Raw genomic sequence first — 18,542 nt, 5'->3', positions numbered from 1 at the left:
AAATAATATGTTAGCCCTGAGTTACAAAAGACAAGTGCTAAAAATAATCATTTTGCAAATGCTTATAAAGAGGAAATTTGCTGAATACAATGAATCTTGCTTCTGAGTAAACATACAGGTTGTTTTTTTTCAAATTTAAGGTCAGAAATCCAGTTTTCAGTGAAGCAGAGACCTGGAAAAAAAAACAATAGAGAGGAAGAAAAGGGAATGGGAAAGGTAGATAAAATTCAAATTGAATATTAGAACATCATTACAGCAGCACCCGGCAGATCAAGAGAAACTAGGCTGAACAGAAGTATCTGGAACATAGATGGAAGAACATAGATGGAACATAGATCCAGATATCCAGAAATGGAAGCAGGGACATACACCCAAAAAGCACCTTTGAAGTTTCCATGATGGACCAGTTCCCCATTGCTTCAATAAAACTGCATAGATGTTCCAGATAGTCAGATAAGGTAACACTGAAGTTTTCCCTTTTTTTTTTTTTACAACATTATCTACTATTTGGCTTCCTGGGGGAAGGGGAGTTGTGTTTGAAACAAGAATGGCTGAGGTTTGGTTTATTTGATTTTTATCCTGCCTTTATTACTTTATAAATAACCTAAACTGGAGAACATATTTAGTACTCCTTCCTCCTCCCATTTTCCCCATAACAACTCTATGAGGTGAGTTGGACTAAGAGAGAATAACTGGCCCAGTCACCAAGTTGATTTTCATGCCTAAATCAGGATTAGAACTCACAGTCTCCTGCTGATTGGCCCAAAATCTGTCAGCTAGCTTTCATGCCTAAGGCGGGACTAGAACTCAGTCTCCTGCCGATTGGCCCAAAATCTGTCAGCTAGTTTTCATGCTTAAGGCGGGGCTAGAACTCAAATCTCCTGCCGATTGGCCTAAAGTTATCCTGCCAGACTTCGTGCCTAAGGCAGGATTAGAACTCGGTCTATTTCTAGGCCTACACCTAACCACTAGACCACACTGGTTCTTTGGTTTCCTTGACCTCCTTAGTACGATGTTTCACATGGAGGCCACAAAGTTTTGGACACTTTCTTGAAGCACTTTAGTATCTGAGATACCTTCTCAGTTCACCTGTATATTTTTATCCACCCTTAACCAAGCAAATTAGATTTAATGTTCCCATTGATGGATAAAGGAATGTTCCTGGATTTCTGGCATGCCCCAGCCTTGGATAGGACCAGGAAAAGCCAGTTTCACATCCAGCCCCAAATTTTGATCCAATAATTCTTTTGCTCCAGCCGATTTCATAGGGTGATTTTTGTGAGGATAAAATAAAGGAACATTCAGACCACTTGAGTTCCTAGAGGTAACATGGCATATCAAAACCATAAATAACATTTTTTTTAAAAAAAACAAATTGCTATAGCCAAAAAAGAAGCACTGATACTATGCTTTGGGTTAAAACATTAATCCTGTGGTTAGAGTGTCACCAACAGAAGCAACCAGCCAATTTAGCAGTTTTTCAAAACTACCAAACCAGCCAAAGCCAAACCAGCTGAACCAGTTAAGAGGTATGAAATGGAAGCAGTCCCATAATTTGAGATCATTAATTTAAAATAATAATTATGTGTGATCAGATGTTATGAAGAGGATTCACCATCATGAAAAAATAATAATTGGAAGGTTAGAAATTCTGTATTAGTCTAAATTGAACAATTTAAGCCCTTGTTAACAATTATTCTGTTTCAAATGCTTTCTCTATGAATAGACTGATTTACAGTTCTTTCTGTGTTCTACTGCTTCTGCTGTGGCAACAGGTATTATATGATCTAACTTAAGATTGGTAAATTAAAGAACCAGTGGCTGTTTAATCTAAAATGTTTTCATAGACCATAAAATTCTATTATAAATTTAACAAGAATCAATAACTACGAGAATCCAGAGGATGGAGAAAGAAATATGAACATATGACTTGAAAAACTAAAAACTAGTCATCCGATCTCATAAGCAAAACATTTCCTCAGCTACAGGGGGAAACAACCCTACATAACAGACATCTATCCTGAAATTTCAGCCCATCTATTTTAATTCTAGACGTATTTCTTCTTTAAAAGTGTTTTTCAATCTTGGCAGCTTGAAGAGGTGTACTCAACTCCCAGAATCCTCCAGGCAGCAAAGTGACTGGGGAATTCCGGGAGTTGAAGTCCACACATCTTGAAGTTACCAAGGGTGAGATTAAAGGTTCCCCTCGCACATATGTGCTAGTCGTTCCCGACTCTAGGGGGCCGTGCTCATCTCTGTTTCAAAGCCGAAGAGCCAGCGTTGTCCGAAGATGTCTCCATGGTCATGTGGCTGGCATGACTAAATGCCGAAGGCAAACGCTGTTACCTTCCCACCAAAGGTGGTCCCTATTTTTTCTACTTGCATTTTAACGTGCTTTCGAACTGCTAGGTTGGCAGAAGCTGGGACAAATAATGGGAGCTCACTATGTTACACGGCGCTAGGGATTCGAACCACTGAACTGCTAACCTTTCTGATCAACAAGCTCAGCATCTTACCCACTGAGCCAACGCGTCCCTTATAAAGGGTGAGATTACACTGCTTTAAAAAATAAAAAGCCAAGTTGACTTTGTAGCAGCCTGAAATCGTATACAGATTATCAAGTTGTCTTGGGCCAAAATCAGTTTTTGTCCAAGATCACTCATCCATTTCTGGGGGGAGGGGGGAATTTAAATCATAACATTGACATTGCTTCCTGTGATTAGATTGACTGTTCCAATATTATTATTTTAAAGACCCACTATATTCATCAACTTTTAATTATAAATTCTGACTGCTGTACACTTGGATCAAGGGTGAAATGCTACCAGTTTGGACTGATTCGCCCAAAATGGTAGTAAAAATGCTACTGGTTCGCCTGAACTGGTAGTAAAAAAATGTTACCAGTTCCAGCAAACCGGTATTTCTGACGATCAGCTAATATATAGTTATATTAGCTAGAAAGCAGCATTTCCTGATTTCTACTTAATCTAAATTGTGTGGCACAGCGGATTTCCTGCCCCCTTGCTGTCCGCTTACATTTGTAAATACGTTCGGTAGCAGGCTCCGCCCACCTGCCCGGATGTCATCACGCCCATTTTTGACACTCTGCACATATGCATGGAAGGTCCTGCATATGCGTGGAGGTGGCCCATCCAAGCAATGTGAGCGTGCGCACATGTGCTCACATTGCTACCGAACCAGTAACAAAGGTAAGTTGATTTCACCCCTGACCTGGATCCAAATGAGGCATCCACCATATCTCTGAAACTGTCTGGAATAAGCCAACCATCATTTATTTACCATCTCTACAATATGAGACTGGCAATATAGAAAGACTGGAATATTCAGAACTTCATCAAGGAGATAAATCGTAAATGCTGCCTAGACCTACCCCTTTCAGCAAACAATCAGCATTCTTTGCTATGTAAGGTTTTATTCCAAGGAGCAGAAATCTATGGTGTGGGAGATGTGTTTATTTATTAAATGTATATATGCTGCCCATCTGGCTAGAAGATGCGTGCATCTGAGTATTCTGATTTATAGATACCATCTGGTGGCATGGAAGTAGCAACATAATCTTTGTCGAAACCTCCAAATTGCCATCAAATGTACAGTAAAACAAACCCGATCAATATAGAATGCAAAATTGCCAATGACAGGAAGCCATCATTTGGCGAGAAAGGGCAATTTTCATTTGACCAAAAGGTCTCTCTTTGTGATTTTCAAGAAATCTGTTTGCAGTGGGATAGGTTTTTCTGAGAAGCACTAAAATATGCCAGAAAAAGAAATGGATTCTTGGGGGGGAAAACTCATTTTCTTTTTCTATCAATTTTTTTCACACCCAGGGTTTTCATGGACTTCAATTCCCAGGATTCAATTCTGGGAGTTAAAACCCACAGATCTTAAAGTTGCCAAATTCGAAAAAACACTGCTCTAAACTGATCATGAATCCCAGTTTCAAGTCATTTCCACTTCTGTTCATCCATTACAGATGACAGAAATTTGAGTTCACATCATTCTTGAGTTTTTTGCCTGTTGGGAAGGAGGGAGGGAGGAAGATAGGAAGAAAAAGATAGAAGGAAGGAAGGAAGGAAGGAAGGAAGGAAGGAAGGAAGGAAGGAAGGTTGGAGGGAGAGAGGGAGGGAGGGAGAGAAGGAAGGAAGAAGATAGAAAGGAAGGAGGGAAAGGGACGAAGGGAAGGGACGAAGGAAAGGGAGGGAGGGAACGAAGATAGGAAGGAAGGGAAGAAAGGAAGGAGAGTGGGAGGGAGAAAATAAAAGGGGGAAGGGAATGAAATGGAAGGGAAAGGAAAAGGGAAGGGGAAAGGGAAAGGAAGGGGAAAATAAAGGGTAAAGGAGGAAGGAAAGGAAAGGAAATTTGCTTTATTTTATGGATAGAGAAGTATTATAAGGGTTTCTCATCTTGCATATCTGCCAAACAACACATTCTCTTTCAGTTCTGTTTTATCTCTACATCCCATCCATAGAGTAATGTCTGTGTCTTATCTCCATCAGAAGCAACCTTCCTCAACCTGGTGCTCTCTGGGACTATGGTTCCCATAATTCCTAGCTGACAACTGTCCTCTGATTGGCAGACTTCAAAAACCACAACTGCATCGAAGGGCCCCACAGCTCAATAGGCCTGTGTGCCAGGAGGGAAAGCATGAACATGGCCACTGCTACAAGTCATACTGACATGACCTGCAATTGCAGGGCATCAAGACTTCTCCACCGTGTGGTTCTGGAGATGGTGCAGCAGAAGTGAACTGTTTCTGGAAATCTTCCTGGGCTCAGAACGCACAAAATATCTGCCTTTATCTGGTCGTATGTGGTGCTGGGTCAACAGACCACCAGAGCAGGGAGATTTACCCAAGTCAAGATTGAAATAGGACTCTGAGGTCTCCAAGGCATCAGCCAAGGTCTGCTTTCCATCAGCTCCATGGTCCTTGGGCCGTAGCAACATGCTCCTTTCAGAGATATGGTTCTCTCTCTGCAGAAGGATGGCTGAGAACCCTGTGAAGTTCTCCCCAAGTTCTGGGCTCCCCCTGTCTTTGCTACAATTCTCTTTTGGGGATGATGATGGGTCATGGGCCCCTCTGTGTTTCTCCACCCTGTGGTCCATCTGGTGCTGGATCAGAGCCCACCTTTCCGGGAAGCCCTGCCCACATTCAGGGCACTTCAGCAAACGTTCCTTTGTGTGGCCGATCTGGTGATGAGACAAGCCGGAGGCAGCGGCAAAACTCTGCTCGCACTCGTGACACTTGTAGGGCTTGGTGCTCGACTGTTGGATGAGGGCAGTCATTACTGTTGATACCGGAGAAGACTTGTCTAGGATTCTACTCTTTGGAGAGATCCGAGCACGGATAGAGGCTTCTTTGAAAGAAGAAACATCTAAGGGACTCTTGACTCTACAGCCATCCTGTGGGTGCAAGCAGGACTCATCTTCTTGTAAGGAAGGAGATGAATGGCTCTGTGGAAGCCCACCAGAGGGTCCCACGGGGATTCTCTGAGGTTTATTGTTGGAAGTGTTGTCATCCGTGATGGTTCCTTGGTGGGCAGAAAGACCTGAGGAGCAACAGAACAGCTGACCTTCCAGTGGTTTTCCCTGATTGAAGCTAGAGAAAGCACTTTCACTGGAAGACTCTTCTTCTGTGAAGACTTCTTGAGGGTCAATGAGAGCTGTATCAGAAGGCTCCTGGGTCTGATTCTTCTGATGTACAGCAATGTCTAACTCAGGACTGGAAGCTTCTTTGGGTTGAAGACGTTCATGAACTTTGTCCCCCAGCTGCCTCTCCTGGCGGAGTGTAAGAGCTGAGGTGTCCACCACAGGCTGACCACACTCCAAACACTGATCCAGATTCCCACACTTCTGTTCCCTCTGGTGGCAAGTCAGGGCCAACACATCTCCAAAATCCTGTTCGCATTCAGAACATTGGTACAATTTCTCTTGCCTGAAATTGACCTCACCATGCCCTTGTTCAGAGCAGACAAGAGATCTCCTGTGACTCTGCTGATGACTCCCTAGGATTGAGACATCCTTGCAGCTTTTCCCACATTCAAGACGAACCCAAGCTCCCTGGGCTTCCTCTGGCTCCATGAGGTCTCTCTCCGCAACCTTGGAATTGATGCATGGCAGGACCTTGGGGGGTTCTTGGACCAACGAACGCTTCATATTTTCCTTGCCCTTCCTGCTTCTCTCATGCTGCCCCTCTCTTTTGCGGTCAATCAGTTTCACCCTACATGGCCTACTAATGGGCAGTGAATGGGTTTCTTCATGCTCAACCAGAGCCACACTATCCCTGCACATCTGTCCACATGTGCCACATATCCAAGATTCATGATCCTCCTGATGGCAAGCCAAGGTTCCGGCATCATCGAAGCTCCTCCCACACTCCGTGCAGATATAAGAAGTGTGGCTCTCCTCGTGCTGTGCTAACGTTTCAGCATCTTGGAAGCTCTGCTCACAGATATTACAAAGGTGAACAGCATGGCGGCTCTGAAGCTGCTCCACTCCTCCAGCATCTTTGCCGTCCAGACGACACATGGCACATGTTACGCTGCTGTTTTCTGAATGTTCCTGCATGGGGGTATCATCCTCAGGACTGCTGCCATACAGGTCCTCTACAGAGGAAACACTTCTGTCTGGTTCTTTGGCCTTTCTTTTCTCCTTGCACTTCCCATTCTCTTCCTGCTGGTGGCGCTGCAGTTCCTCCTCCAGAGCAAAGCGCTGCCCGCAGCCATGGCAGATGTGGGGCCGTTCCTCCATGTGGATGCGCTGGTGAGTGATGAGGTTGGAGCTTTGGGAGAAACGCCGGCCGCATTCCTCGCAATGGTACGGCCGTTCACCAGTGTGCGTTCGGCGGTGCTGGGTGAGGTGCGAGCTTCGGACAAAGGCCTTCCCGCAGTCCAAACACGCGTAAGGCTTCTCACCCGTGTGGATGCGCTGGTGGCGGATGAGGGTGGAGCTCATGCCAAAGCACTTGCCGCAATCGGCACATCGGTACGGTTTCTCGCCCCGGTGGATACGAGCGTGCAAAGTGAGGTTGGAGGCTAAGGAGAAACTCTGACCACATTCCCCGCAAGCGTACGGGCGGCTTTCGCTGTGGCACCGCCGGTGGCGCTCTAGTGCAGAGCTGAGTCCAAAAGTCTTGCCACAGTCTGCACAGCGGTAGGGCTCCACCCCCATGTGCAGCCGCTGGTGCTTGACCAGGGTGGCACCATGGCCAAAGCGTTTGCCGCATTCCTGGCACTGGTAGGGCTTCTCCCCCGAGTGAGTCCGCTGGTGCTGGATGAGCTCCGAGCTCTGGATGAAGGTCTTGCCACAGTCATTGCAACGGAAGGGTTTCTCTCCAGCATGGATCTTACGATGTTTGACCAAGTTGGCGCTCTGTGTAAATCCTTTCCCGCACTCTTCACACTTGAAAGGGCGTTCGCCGGTGTGTGTGATCTGGTGTTGAATGAGATCGGAAGAGCGGTAGAAGCTTTTGGGGCACTCAGGACAACGGTAGGGCTTCTCGCCGGTGTGGCTACGTTGGTGCTTGATGAGGTTGGTGCTCTGCGAGAAGGCCTTGCCGCACTCCCGGCAGACATACGGCTTCTCCCCAGTGTGGGTGCGCTGATGCTGGGCCAGGTTGGAGCTCCAAGAAAAGGCCTTGCCACAGTCCTGGCAGACGTAAGGCTTTTCGCCCGTGTGCGTCCGCCGGTGCTGAACCAGGTGGGAGCTCTGAGTAAAAGACTTTCCACAGTCTGTGCAGGTGTTGGGACGCTCGCCTGTGTGGATACGCCGGTGGCGCACTAGCTTGGACCACTGGCTGAATGCCTTCCCACATTCGCTGCAGGGGTAAGGGCGCTCTCCCTTCCCTCGGGAAACAGGGGCTACATTGACTGCAGGCACGTCGTCCTGTTCCATGTGGCTGCTGGGCTCAATGCTCAGGACAATCTCCCCTTCCTCTTCATTCAGGGGCAATGCTATAATCCACGGCCTGGGGAAATGTAAAGACAAGACCAGATAAAAATCAGAAAAACAGCAGTCTCGGCAAATTTAAGTTTTCCACATCCAACTGTGTGTCATCCAGAAGACCAAGCTGACTTGGCTCTCCCACTAGGGTGAGGACATTCTGGAGCAGAAGTTGCCTTGAACAGTCAGGCTCAGCACTATCTGCTAAAAGCCATAATGATAGCAGAACAGCGACTGGTGCCATCGTGTCATTCCACAAAGGACATAGATTTTCAACTGTGTCATGATAAAGCTAGTACATAAGGTGCGCCCTTTGCAAGATGACATCATGACTCATGTCATAATTTGCTCAAGTAATCTAGATTCCCAAGTATTGGGTATTGGTCTTTCTATACCAGGGGTCCCCAAACTATGGTGAACAGGCTGAATATAGCCCGCCAAAGCCATTAATTCAGCCCGCGCAGGACCTCGAGGCTGTCCTGCCCACATCTCCCCACCTACCCACTGGCCCCCACCCACCTTCTGGGGACCCAAGTATGGTATTCTACTTGTTTGGACTGGTAGCAGAAATTGCAGATGGCTCTGCGGCCTATTTAGGCCATTAATTTTGCCTAAAGCACATGCGTGGAAATGTGAGTCCACGCTCACATTTGCGAACCGATACAGAAGGTAAATGTATACTACCCCTGCCGAGGAGGCCAAAAACGGGATGCATGGAGGTGTCAGGGGGCCAAACACAGGCCTGCTTTTGGGTGGCAGAGTGGTTCTGGAGGCCTCCACATGGTGGGTGGGGGCCGGCGGGTAGATGGGGCAACGTGGGTGAGGCAGCCTCATGTCCTATGTGGGCTTGTTTAATAGAGTTAATCCAACCCACAAGGGATTAACTCTGCTAATTAAGTCCCTCACACACACCCCAAGGCAGCCACCCCCCAAAGTAGTCACATGCCTTCACTAACCTGCTTCCCACCCCCAGGAGCATAACAAATTTAAGTTTAATTTGGGTGTATTGTTTAATGGACTGCTACAGTGGCCACGCCCACCAAGTCACATGGCCACCTAGCCATGCCCACCCAGTCAGTCCAGCCCCGCTAAGTGTCTGAGGGACCATGAATTGTCCCCCTGTTTAAAAAGTTTGAGGAACCCTGTTCTAGACTGTGGCCGACTTGGGAATTCTAGGAGTTGAAGTCCACATGTCATTAAAGTCATAAAGTCATAAAAGTCCATAAATCATAGAGGGCTCATGGTTCTAAGACTCTAAGATTCTTCTGAATCAGCGTTTCACAATCTTGGCACCTTGAAAAGATGTGGACTTCAACGCCCAGAATTCCCTAGGAAGATGTGGGAGTTGAACCTCACATTATCTTCATGTCACCCAATTTGAGAAACATTGGTCTGAACACTTATAAGGCAGGGTAAGAGAAAGGTAGAGACCGGAGGTGGGTTCCTACCAGTTCGCACCTATTCGGTAGAACCGGTTCGTCAAATCTACTGAACCAGTTAGAAGAGGTTCCACCAGTGGACCCGGAAGCAGGCCACACCTACAGAAGAGGTTCCAAAAATTTTTGAAACCCACCACTGGTAGAGACAGTTGGTATCCAAACCCTTCCTTCAGTACCCGTAAGATTCCTGGTCATCTCTCCTGCATTTTTTAAAATACTATTTTAATTTTTAGAAAACAAAACATGAAACTGGTATGCTGCCAGATAAATCACTATGCTCGACCATCAGATTCATTTATAGAAATGGTCCATTATAGGGCAGAAAATATTCAGGATTACTCCAACTTCTGGTAAACAGAAATCTTACACCTTACAGTGATGACCATGGCGGCCATTTTATGAACAAATAAAACTTCCACAGCAACTGTTGTCTTTCAGTAGCCACCAGTTAAAATTCCAAACATGCTCTGACTCCTCAAAGTTGCCTCTGTATTGTGTTATTGTGTTAAAGAAGGTGCCAAGTTTGACAATATTAAGACTTGTGGACTTCAACTCCGAGAATTCCTCAGCCAACAAGGCTGGCTGGCTGCAGAATTCTGGGAGTTGAAATCCACAAGTTTTAATGTTGCCAAGGTTGGCAGCCCTGTGTCAAAATGACTCCTAACTAGACATTTGAAACCCAATTGTGTTTTGATCCACTGTTCTTGAAGTACCAGGCATCCAAGGCCACATAAAACACTCAACTCAGCGATTGTGTCTCATTCTGATTGGCTGCAGCTGCTCTCTCATCTCAGATTTAGCTCTTACTCATCTTCTGGTGGAACCTCTTCCAGCTTCATTCTAAGATAGATATAGATAAATAGATATAGCTATAGCTATATATAGAGGTAGGAGAGATATCTATCTACCGTATTTTTCAGAGTGTAAGACACACCTCCCCCCCCCGCCCCTAAAAGAATGTGGAAATATTGATGCATCTTATACAACGAATACAGCCATTTTTGGCCTCCTGAAGCCCCACCCCCACATCCCATTTTTGCAAAAATCGGGCTGGTGTTGTTGTTTTTTTGCAAAAACAGAGGGGTTTTTGCCTTCCTCCTGGCCCCAGAAGCACTCTGCAGGCTTCAGCAGGGCTGGAGCAAGGCAAAAATGCACATGTTTTTGTGAAAAACAGGCCATTTTCTGCAAAAATGGGAGCAGTTTTGCCTTCTCCCCCAGCCCTGCTGAAGCCTGCACAGTGCTCCTGGGGACCGGGAAGGACAAAACCTTTTTATTCCTACTTACCTCTTCAAAATCTTGTTGCGTCTTGTACACCAGTGCATCTTATGGTTCCTAAAATACGGTGTTTATCTATCTATCTATCTACCTATCTATCAATTTCCCCACCCCACCGTCTCTTTCTTTCTCACCTGCATAGGGGATTCTCAGGGATTCCTCTGTTTCCAAACTTCTAGGATCAGTCAAGTCTACCTTCTGGGATCCTGTGCAAGAAGCAATTTCTAGAGGAACTGGAAATACACAAGCAAAATGGTAAACTTGAAGCTTAACCAGGAGACTGACCAATACTCTTAACAGTTGGTCAAGGCTACATTGTGCCCTGAGAAGAGACCAGCAAGAATATCCCAAAGGTGCTTTTTCAGGAGGCAGATGGACTTTCTGGTCTTTCTTTGAAGACATTTCTCTTCTCATCCAAGAAGCTTCTTCAGCTCTGACTGGATGGATGGTGGGGAGATGGATGAGAAGCGAAATGTCTTCAAAGAAAAACCAGAAAGTCCAGTTGCCTCTTGAAAAAGGACCTTTGGGGCAATGACCAGGATGACTGAGAATCTCCATAGACATCAGCAAGAATAGAAACAAAGTCCCCTGTGGGTTTTCTTCCTACTATACAGCTGCAAGGAAATCTGGGCGGGTGCAGGAAGGGTGAGGGGCTTGGTTTTATTATTTATTTAATGCATTTCCATAATACTTCCTTGAAAAATGTAATTTCCAAGCACTTTCCAAAACTCACTCACTCACTCAATCACTCACTCACTCTCCCTCCCTCCCTCCATATATATATATGGTTGTCTGTCTGTCTGTTTATGTGTGTGTATGTGTGTGTGTGTGTTTTTCAGCATAACTCTGGAACGCCTCGAGCAATTTCAACCAAACTTGGTACACAGATGACTTACTCTCTGGGAAAAAAAATATTGTGGGGGTAAGACACCCCTAACATCGCTTGGGATGTGTATTCTGTTAAAATAGAGCCTGCTGGGCCTTAAAATGGCTTCTACCGTACTGCCATAAAACGGTTTCTACTGTACAGCGCCATGGAGTTGCCATGGTAACAGTTTCATAGTACTCCATAAGGGGGCTCCTTCTGGAAAGGGGGAAAAGTCAACATTAGAAATTACGTTTGGTCTAGACATTTTCAACAAAATCAGGGCTTTTCCTGTCTAATACAAGATTAGGATAAATCAGCTAGTAAAAAATAATATATGCTGTATCAAAACAATACAAAAACCACTCAATTAAAAAGGTGAACATGAGAGCCATTCATCTAATATTCATCAATGGGATATGGTCTTCATAGAATCATTGAAATTCTTTATTGGCCAAGTGTGATTGGACACACAACTTCTCTCTGGTGCATAAGCTTGCAGTGTACATACAGGTAATCCTCGACCTACGACCACAATTTAGCCCAAATTTTGTTTGTTAAGTGAGACATTTATTAAGTGAGTTTTCCCCCACATTTTAATAACTTCTCTTGCCATGGTTGTTAAGTGAATCAACCCACTTGATAAGTTACTAACCCAGTTGTTAAGTGAACCTCGCTACCCCATTGACTTTGTGTTTTCGGGAGGGGTGGGGGCTGCACCAAGGGAGGCTCATTCAATTTCATTGTACACATGTTGTGCATTGACAATAAAGGTTTGCTTTGATTTGTCAGAAGATCCCAAATAATGTCCCAGGGACACAACAAAAGTCATAAATATGAACTAGTTGCCAAGCGTCTGAATGTTGATCCCATGATCTTGGAAATGTTGCAAAAGTTGTAACCAGTGGTGGGATTCACTTACCTTCACTACTGGTTCGCAAATGTGAGTGCATTCACTAAAAAAATGACGTGACCCTTTTTCAATCTAACGACCCTTGCAGAATCCCTATGGTCACGACACTTAGTTACCTGCATTTTCTTAATCTACTTCTCTTCTCTTTCCCTTTGTTGTGGACCGCCAGCTGCCAGCAGAACTAGCGGCAGACTCGGACGATGAGGAGGTTGGGGAGGAACTTGGACCCATTCTGGGGAAGGCTCTGATGAATGTTCTGCATTGGACGCAGAGACAGAGCCAGGGCTGGAGAGGCAGCTGCCTTTGGAGGCTGATATAAGTGAGGAGGAAGAACAGCTGGGGCCTGTTCCAGATGCACATATGCACAGAGCAGAGCAGTTAGAAGAGGTGAGCAACGGAAAACAAAAGAATCAACTCGGGAAGCGAAGCACACGTGGATGCTGAATGGCCCTTCCCTGGCTGGGGAATAAATAGAAGGAAAGGGGAGTGGTTGTCATAGGAGACAACAGTTAGTATTTCTGAAGATTTTGCTCATTGTGTTTAGAGTCACAAAAACTCCGGCAGGCCTCAGCTGTTCCCCCCCCCCCCCCCGCGGCCCTAGCCTAGCGCAGCAGGCCACAGGCCAAATAAATTTCTTCTGCTGCCCGGGGAGGGCATAGTTTGAGGCCAGAGGGGAGTGGCGGCATGCAGGTGGAGCCTGGAGCAAGACCCAAGACGATTAATGGAGCATCCCTGGCCCCTGACCCAAGGGGAAAGGAGAGCAGGCGGCATTCTTACCTTTGCTGAGCTGAGCGGGCAAGGCACGGAGGCAAGGCGTGGGGATTAGCTGGGCTGTGTGGCAAAAGCAAAATATATAGGGCGGGGTGGGATGGGCCAGCTAGAGGTGGTATTTGCCGGTTCTCCAAACGACTCAAAATTTCTGCTACCGGTTCGCCCGAACTAGTCCAAACTAGGCTGGATACCACCTCTGAAGTAGTTCTACGCACATTGACTTAATTTCCTTTACAAAGGGCAGGATATAAATCGTACCAATAAATAGAGAACCTTTTGAAAGACAAATAGAAATAATCCCATGGGTCTTTTTTTTTTTTTCATTTTTATTTTGTAGATTGAATGATCAGTAGGTCTTAATTACCTATGGAGATTCTCAGCCATCCGGCTTACGGTTGTCCCAAAGGTGCTTTTTCAAAAGGCAATTGGACTTTCTTTGTTTTTCTTGGATGAGAAGCGAAATGTCTTCGAGGAAAAAACAAAGAAAGTCCAGTTGCTTTTTGAAAAAGCACATTTGGGACAGTAGGTCTTAAATTTCCTACGATCACAATCCTGGAACTACCAGATCTGCCTTGCAAAATAAAAATAAAAAAATATCCAATCACCAACATCCATGAGATATAGAAAACTATGTCTTTGCTGCCCCCAGTGGTTGGATGGATTTTTGCAGGTATGGTCATCCTAAACCCATGATAGCAAACCTATGGCACGTGGGCCAGAAGTGGCACGCAGAGCCATCTCTCTGGGTACGCGAGCTGTCACCCGTTGCTCTTCCGGATTCCAGTGTGCCGGCCAACTAGTCTTCACATGCGCAGGAGCGCAAAAAAACCCAGAAAACTAGCATCCGGGTGTGCATGCGCACACTGGGAAAATAATCTTCTGATTTCCTACGTGTGCATGCATACTGGCCATCTGGTCTTTGCATGAGCATGCATGCCAGAAACCGGAAACCCAAGTGGCCGGTGCACATGCACGTACCAGAAATCAGATCATCTTCCCAGCGCGCACATGTGTAACGGGCGGGTGCTCTTTTAGTTTCTGGAAAACGCACGCATGCGCACTCCCGTTACGGCACTTGGTGCCAAAAAGGTTTGCCAACTGTCCTAAACTCTTCTAAACATTTTTGACAGAAGCCAACATAGCTGACCTCTGTGCCCCTTGCCCTCCCTTTGCTGCAAGGTAAGTACTTAAATATAATAAACTACTGGAGGTAAATACATGCACAAATCCACAGGAAGCCCAGAAAACATGACAGATGGGAGGCCAAATGCTAGTGACATGGGAAGTTTTATCTCCCTGCCATGGTGCAATTCAGCAGAGCACTTTATTTCCCATCACAAGAAATCTTAGAAAATAATTAAAAGGATGTCATTTCAATTAGGGTGACATTAAAGAAATCCTTTGTTTTTTTTAAAAAACCTCCCTAGGTTTCTTCTTCATTTTCAGATACTAGCTTTCCACCATGAAGTTATGTTCAGAGTAGCTCAAAGCATAAAAATAATACAGGTAGTCCTCAACTTACAACAGTTCATTTAGTGATGATTCAAAGTTCAAGTGTGAAAAACAATTATAAGTCAGTGATGTTGTAGCACTGACTTATAATTGGTTTTTCACATTTGACCGTTACAGAATCCCCATGGTCATGTGATCAAAATTCAGACCCTTGGCAACTGACTCATATTTATGACGGCTGCAGTATCCCAGGGTCATGTGATCACTTTTTGCAACCTTTTTACAAAGCCAGTGGGAAAGCTAGATTCAGTTTACAACCATGTTACTAACTTAACAACTGCAGTGATTCACTTAACATCTGCGGCAAGAATAGTCCTAAAATGGAGCAAAATTCACTTAACTGTCTCGCTTAGGAAGAGAAATGTTGGACTCAATTGTGGTCGTAAATCGAGGACTACCTGTAATATACAAGTATAATAAAGTCTAGTATTAAATATGACAACATTGGGAACAGGCATTTGTTTTTAGGATATGTGTATCTAGCGAAAGTAAAGGTAAAGTAAGAAAAATACCATGTAGGTATCTTAGTCAGCAGTTTGGGTGTGGCTTTTCAACTGCCTATTTCCCAGAAATTTGTTTAATTCTGCAGTCTAATCGGGGGTTTTCCCCCCTAGTGGTCTCCCATCCAGCCCTGCTTAGCTTTTAAAGATGAGCCAAGATACACAGCATTTTCCATCTATTCAGTCTAAGCCAGAAATACTTGCATATTCCATTCCATCTTTTTTTAGACTTTTTTAATCCCATATTTTTTTATAAATAACTCAAAGCAGCGAACATACCTAATATAGGTTGTCCTTGACTTGCGACCATATTTGAGCCCCAAATTTCTTTTGCTAAGCAATAGAGCTGTTGGGTTTTGCTCCATTTTACAACCTTTTGTGCCACAGTTGTTAAGAGAATCACTGCACTCGTTAAGCTAGAAATTCGGTTGCTAAGTGAATCAGGCTTCCCCATTGCTTGTGAGAAGGTTGCAAAAGGCGATATGACCCCGGGACACTGGAAGCATCATAAATATGAGCTAATTCCAAGCATTCGAATTTTGATCATGTGACCATAGGGGACGCTGCAACGGTCATAAGTCAGTTTTTTCAAAGCTGTTGTAACTTGGAACGGTCACTAAACAAATGGTTGTAAGTTGAAAGCTACCTATACTCCTTCCTCTGCCTATTTTCTCCACAAAAACCACCCTGTGAGGTGAATTGGACTGAGAGGAATGATTGGCCCAATGTCACCCAACTGCTTTTTTATGCCTGAGGCAGGATTAGAACTCAGTGTCTCCTAGTTTTTAGCCTGCTGCCTTAACCACTAGACCAAACTGGCCTTAAATCTATATATATGTAATGGCTGTGTGGATGTATGTTCCAGCATAATTCTGGAATGCCTCAAGCAATTTCAGCCAAACTTGGTACACAGATGATTTATTCTCTGGAAACAAATACTCTGGGGATAAGATATCCTTAATGCTCTTCGGAGTGTGTGTTCTCTTAAGATAAAGCCTGTTGTGCTTTAAAATGGCTTCTACTGTACTGCCGTAAAATGGCTTCTACTGTACAGCGCAGTAGAGTTGCCATGGTAAGAGCTTCATGGTACTCCATAAGGGGGTTCCCTCTGGTAAGGGGGAAAATCCAACATTATAAATTATGTTTGGTCCGGACATTTTCCCCCTATAAATAAATACCCGGGCAACGCCGGGTTATCAACTAGTAATAAATAAATCTTCCTTAAATAATCCAATTGCCTCAGCTTAAGCAACTCAAAATAGCAAAAAAAGTCCTCAGCAAAATAGATGCACAAAGTCATGTCAGCTAACTCTTCAAAGGATATACAGTTAACAAGATTGTCCTCTTTCCTGCTTCTGTTTAGGAGGTTATTCTTAAAAGGGAATTGCTGCAAGCGAGATCTGTTGTTAATTTCCTTAGTAGAAGAGCCAAATCCAGATAAGGCATACCCAATTTTTAACACTGGAAGTAACTGCTGACAAATTCAGTTAATATCCTCCTTAAGAGTTACAGAAATGATTCTCAATAGTGCCATGAATGAATGTTAGAAGCAGATTGGAATGATTTTTCAAGTTTGGGAACTTTTAAGATCTGCAGATCCAACTCCCAGAATTCCCCACTATGTATGCAAGCAGTTTTGACTGGCTGCTCCTAGGGAATTCTGGGAGTTGAAGTCCATACCTCTTAAGGAGACACTGGTTTGAGGAGACAACAAGGGCAGTTACAGAAAGTTTAGTTAAATCCTTAAAGCGGATTAAAAATAACAGGATGCCTGTAATCTTTAGTGGATGAAGAGGGTTCCTCTTATGATGGGGGATGCAAATTATCCAACCCACCGCCTCTGTGGAACTTAAAGCAGGAAGGGTTTGCACTCTTAGCCTTTAGTCTAGCCCCACTTTGCAAGCAGAGGAAACAAAAATGAATCAAGCTGTCCCAGGGAAGAACAGCAATCATAAAAAGATTAGAAGGGATATAGGCAAGCAGACCAAGAGTCAGCCCGTCCCTGAATTTTGGCTTACTGGACCCCTGAACCCCATGCAACAGGTCTTAAAGGAAAAGAGTCTTGAAGACAACACGCCCCTCTGGAAAGCAGGGCCTCAGACTGAAGATTTCTCAAGCCCTGGCATCCAAAATATTTTGCAATTGGACTTTCTGGAAGGAAAACAGGGTTCTTTCAGCCTCTCCAAACAATCAAGACAGCAAGGTAAATGTAAAAAAAAAAAAAAAGCTGGATTGGCACTAATTGCAAGAACTTCACTGATCATTGAGCAAAGAAGGTAGTGCCACTGAAGGCACTGTCCTAAATTTTAAGTGTCTTAAGATTTGTTGTTCTTTTTAAATTTTATATTCATGTAAATGTATAAATTTTAACAGCAAAGAAAAACCCCAGAGAAAGAAAGGGGGGTGGGGTTTGAAGAAGCAAGAATGTTTAGGGATCCGACAAGCAGATCCTTACAAATGCTTATAATCCCGAAGGGTTTATATAATTGTTGGTGTGCAATCCCCATTTCAGTTAAAATTAAAGCAACATACTTTACAAACACCAAAAGCCCTCTAAAATTTATAAAACTTCAGAATCCGTACAGGAGAGAGAAACAAAATAGCCTTAGACACATACTATCAGTTACTATGAAATACAAAATTTTCTTAAGCAGTAGTCAGAAATCTTGCAAAAAAAAAAAAGTGCCCAAACGAGTTGGTCTTTTAAGTGTCTTCACTCCCACCCACCACCCACCCCCACTGGTCCCTGTTCACCAGGAACAAACATCTCACACCTAGGCGACCTCGCAGATTCCAGCAACTTCAGAAGCTGCCCCCAAATTTTCCTCTGTCCGTCTGTTGGGTCATGCCGTCCTGTCCCTTAACTATGCCATGGCACTGAAGTCAAGGGCAAAAACCACAGGTTATAAATCCCTTCGGCAAGGCACGCAACGGGGGGAAGGGAAGAAGGCTCCTTAATCCTTGCTAAGAGAACCGCTTCCAATCTCCTTCCTGCCAACTTTTCTTACAACGTCGCAACCGAGAAACCAACCTATTGTTTTCTTCGCTTCCTCTGCAATTTAACCAAGGGGAGCGCCGCCCCGACGAGACAGCCTTCTAGGCCAAACCCCCGTTGCAAATAAAAAACCGTGTACCCATTTCGCAGCTCTTGCAAAAAGGCTCTAATCTGACCCTCGCGGCTGCTGTGGCCCAAGGATTTGCACCGCTTTTGCAGAGATGCAACCAGAGGATATTCCCCGCATTTCTGCAAACTAGCCCTCTCCTCTTTTTCTTCCTCTACCCGCCGACCAGCCCTCCCCAAAAAGCACCGC

General features: G+C 44.7%; 1 protein-coding gene across 1 annotated transcript in view; it reads right to left on the bottom strand.

Moving 5' to 3' along the window:
• Positions 1–4,098: 4,098 nt before the first annotated feature.
• The window catches only part of ZNF629 (zinc finger protein 629), a 34,391-nt gene continuing 19,947 nt past the window's right edge, over positions 4,099–18,542 (bottom strand). Inside the window, exons 8-10 of the mRNA XM_087714686.1 lie at positions 10,805–10,903; positions 8,476–8,545; positions 4,099–7,981 (exon numbers count right to left, since the gene is read on the bottom strand). Of these exons, the coding sequence (XP_087570812.1) occupies positions 4,717–7,981; positions 8,476–8,545; positions 10,805–10,903 (3,434 nt within the window). The 3' untranslated portion in view covers positions 4,099–4,716. The remainder of the gene's footprint in view (positions 7,982–8,475; positions 8,546–10,804; positions 10,904–18,542) is intronic.

Source organism: Thamnophis sirtalis, unplaced genomic scaffold, assembly GCF_051295495.1.
Source record: "Thamnophis sirtalis isolate CommonGarterSnake01/CBP01778 unplaced genomic scaffold, rThaSir2_p1.2 scaffold_4, whole genome shotgun sequence".
Taxonomy (NCBI): Eukaryota; Metazoa; Chordata; class Lepidosauria; order Squamata; family Natricidae; genus Thamnophis; species Thamnophis sirtalis.
The sequence above is the reverse complement of the archived record's forward strand: the minus strand, read 5'-3'. Positions and strand labels throughout refer to the sequence as shown.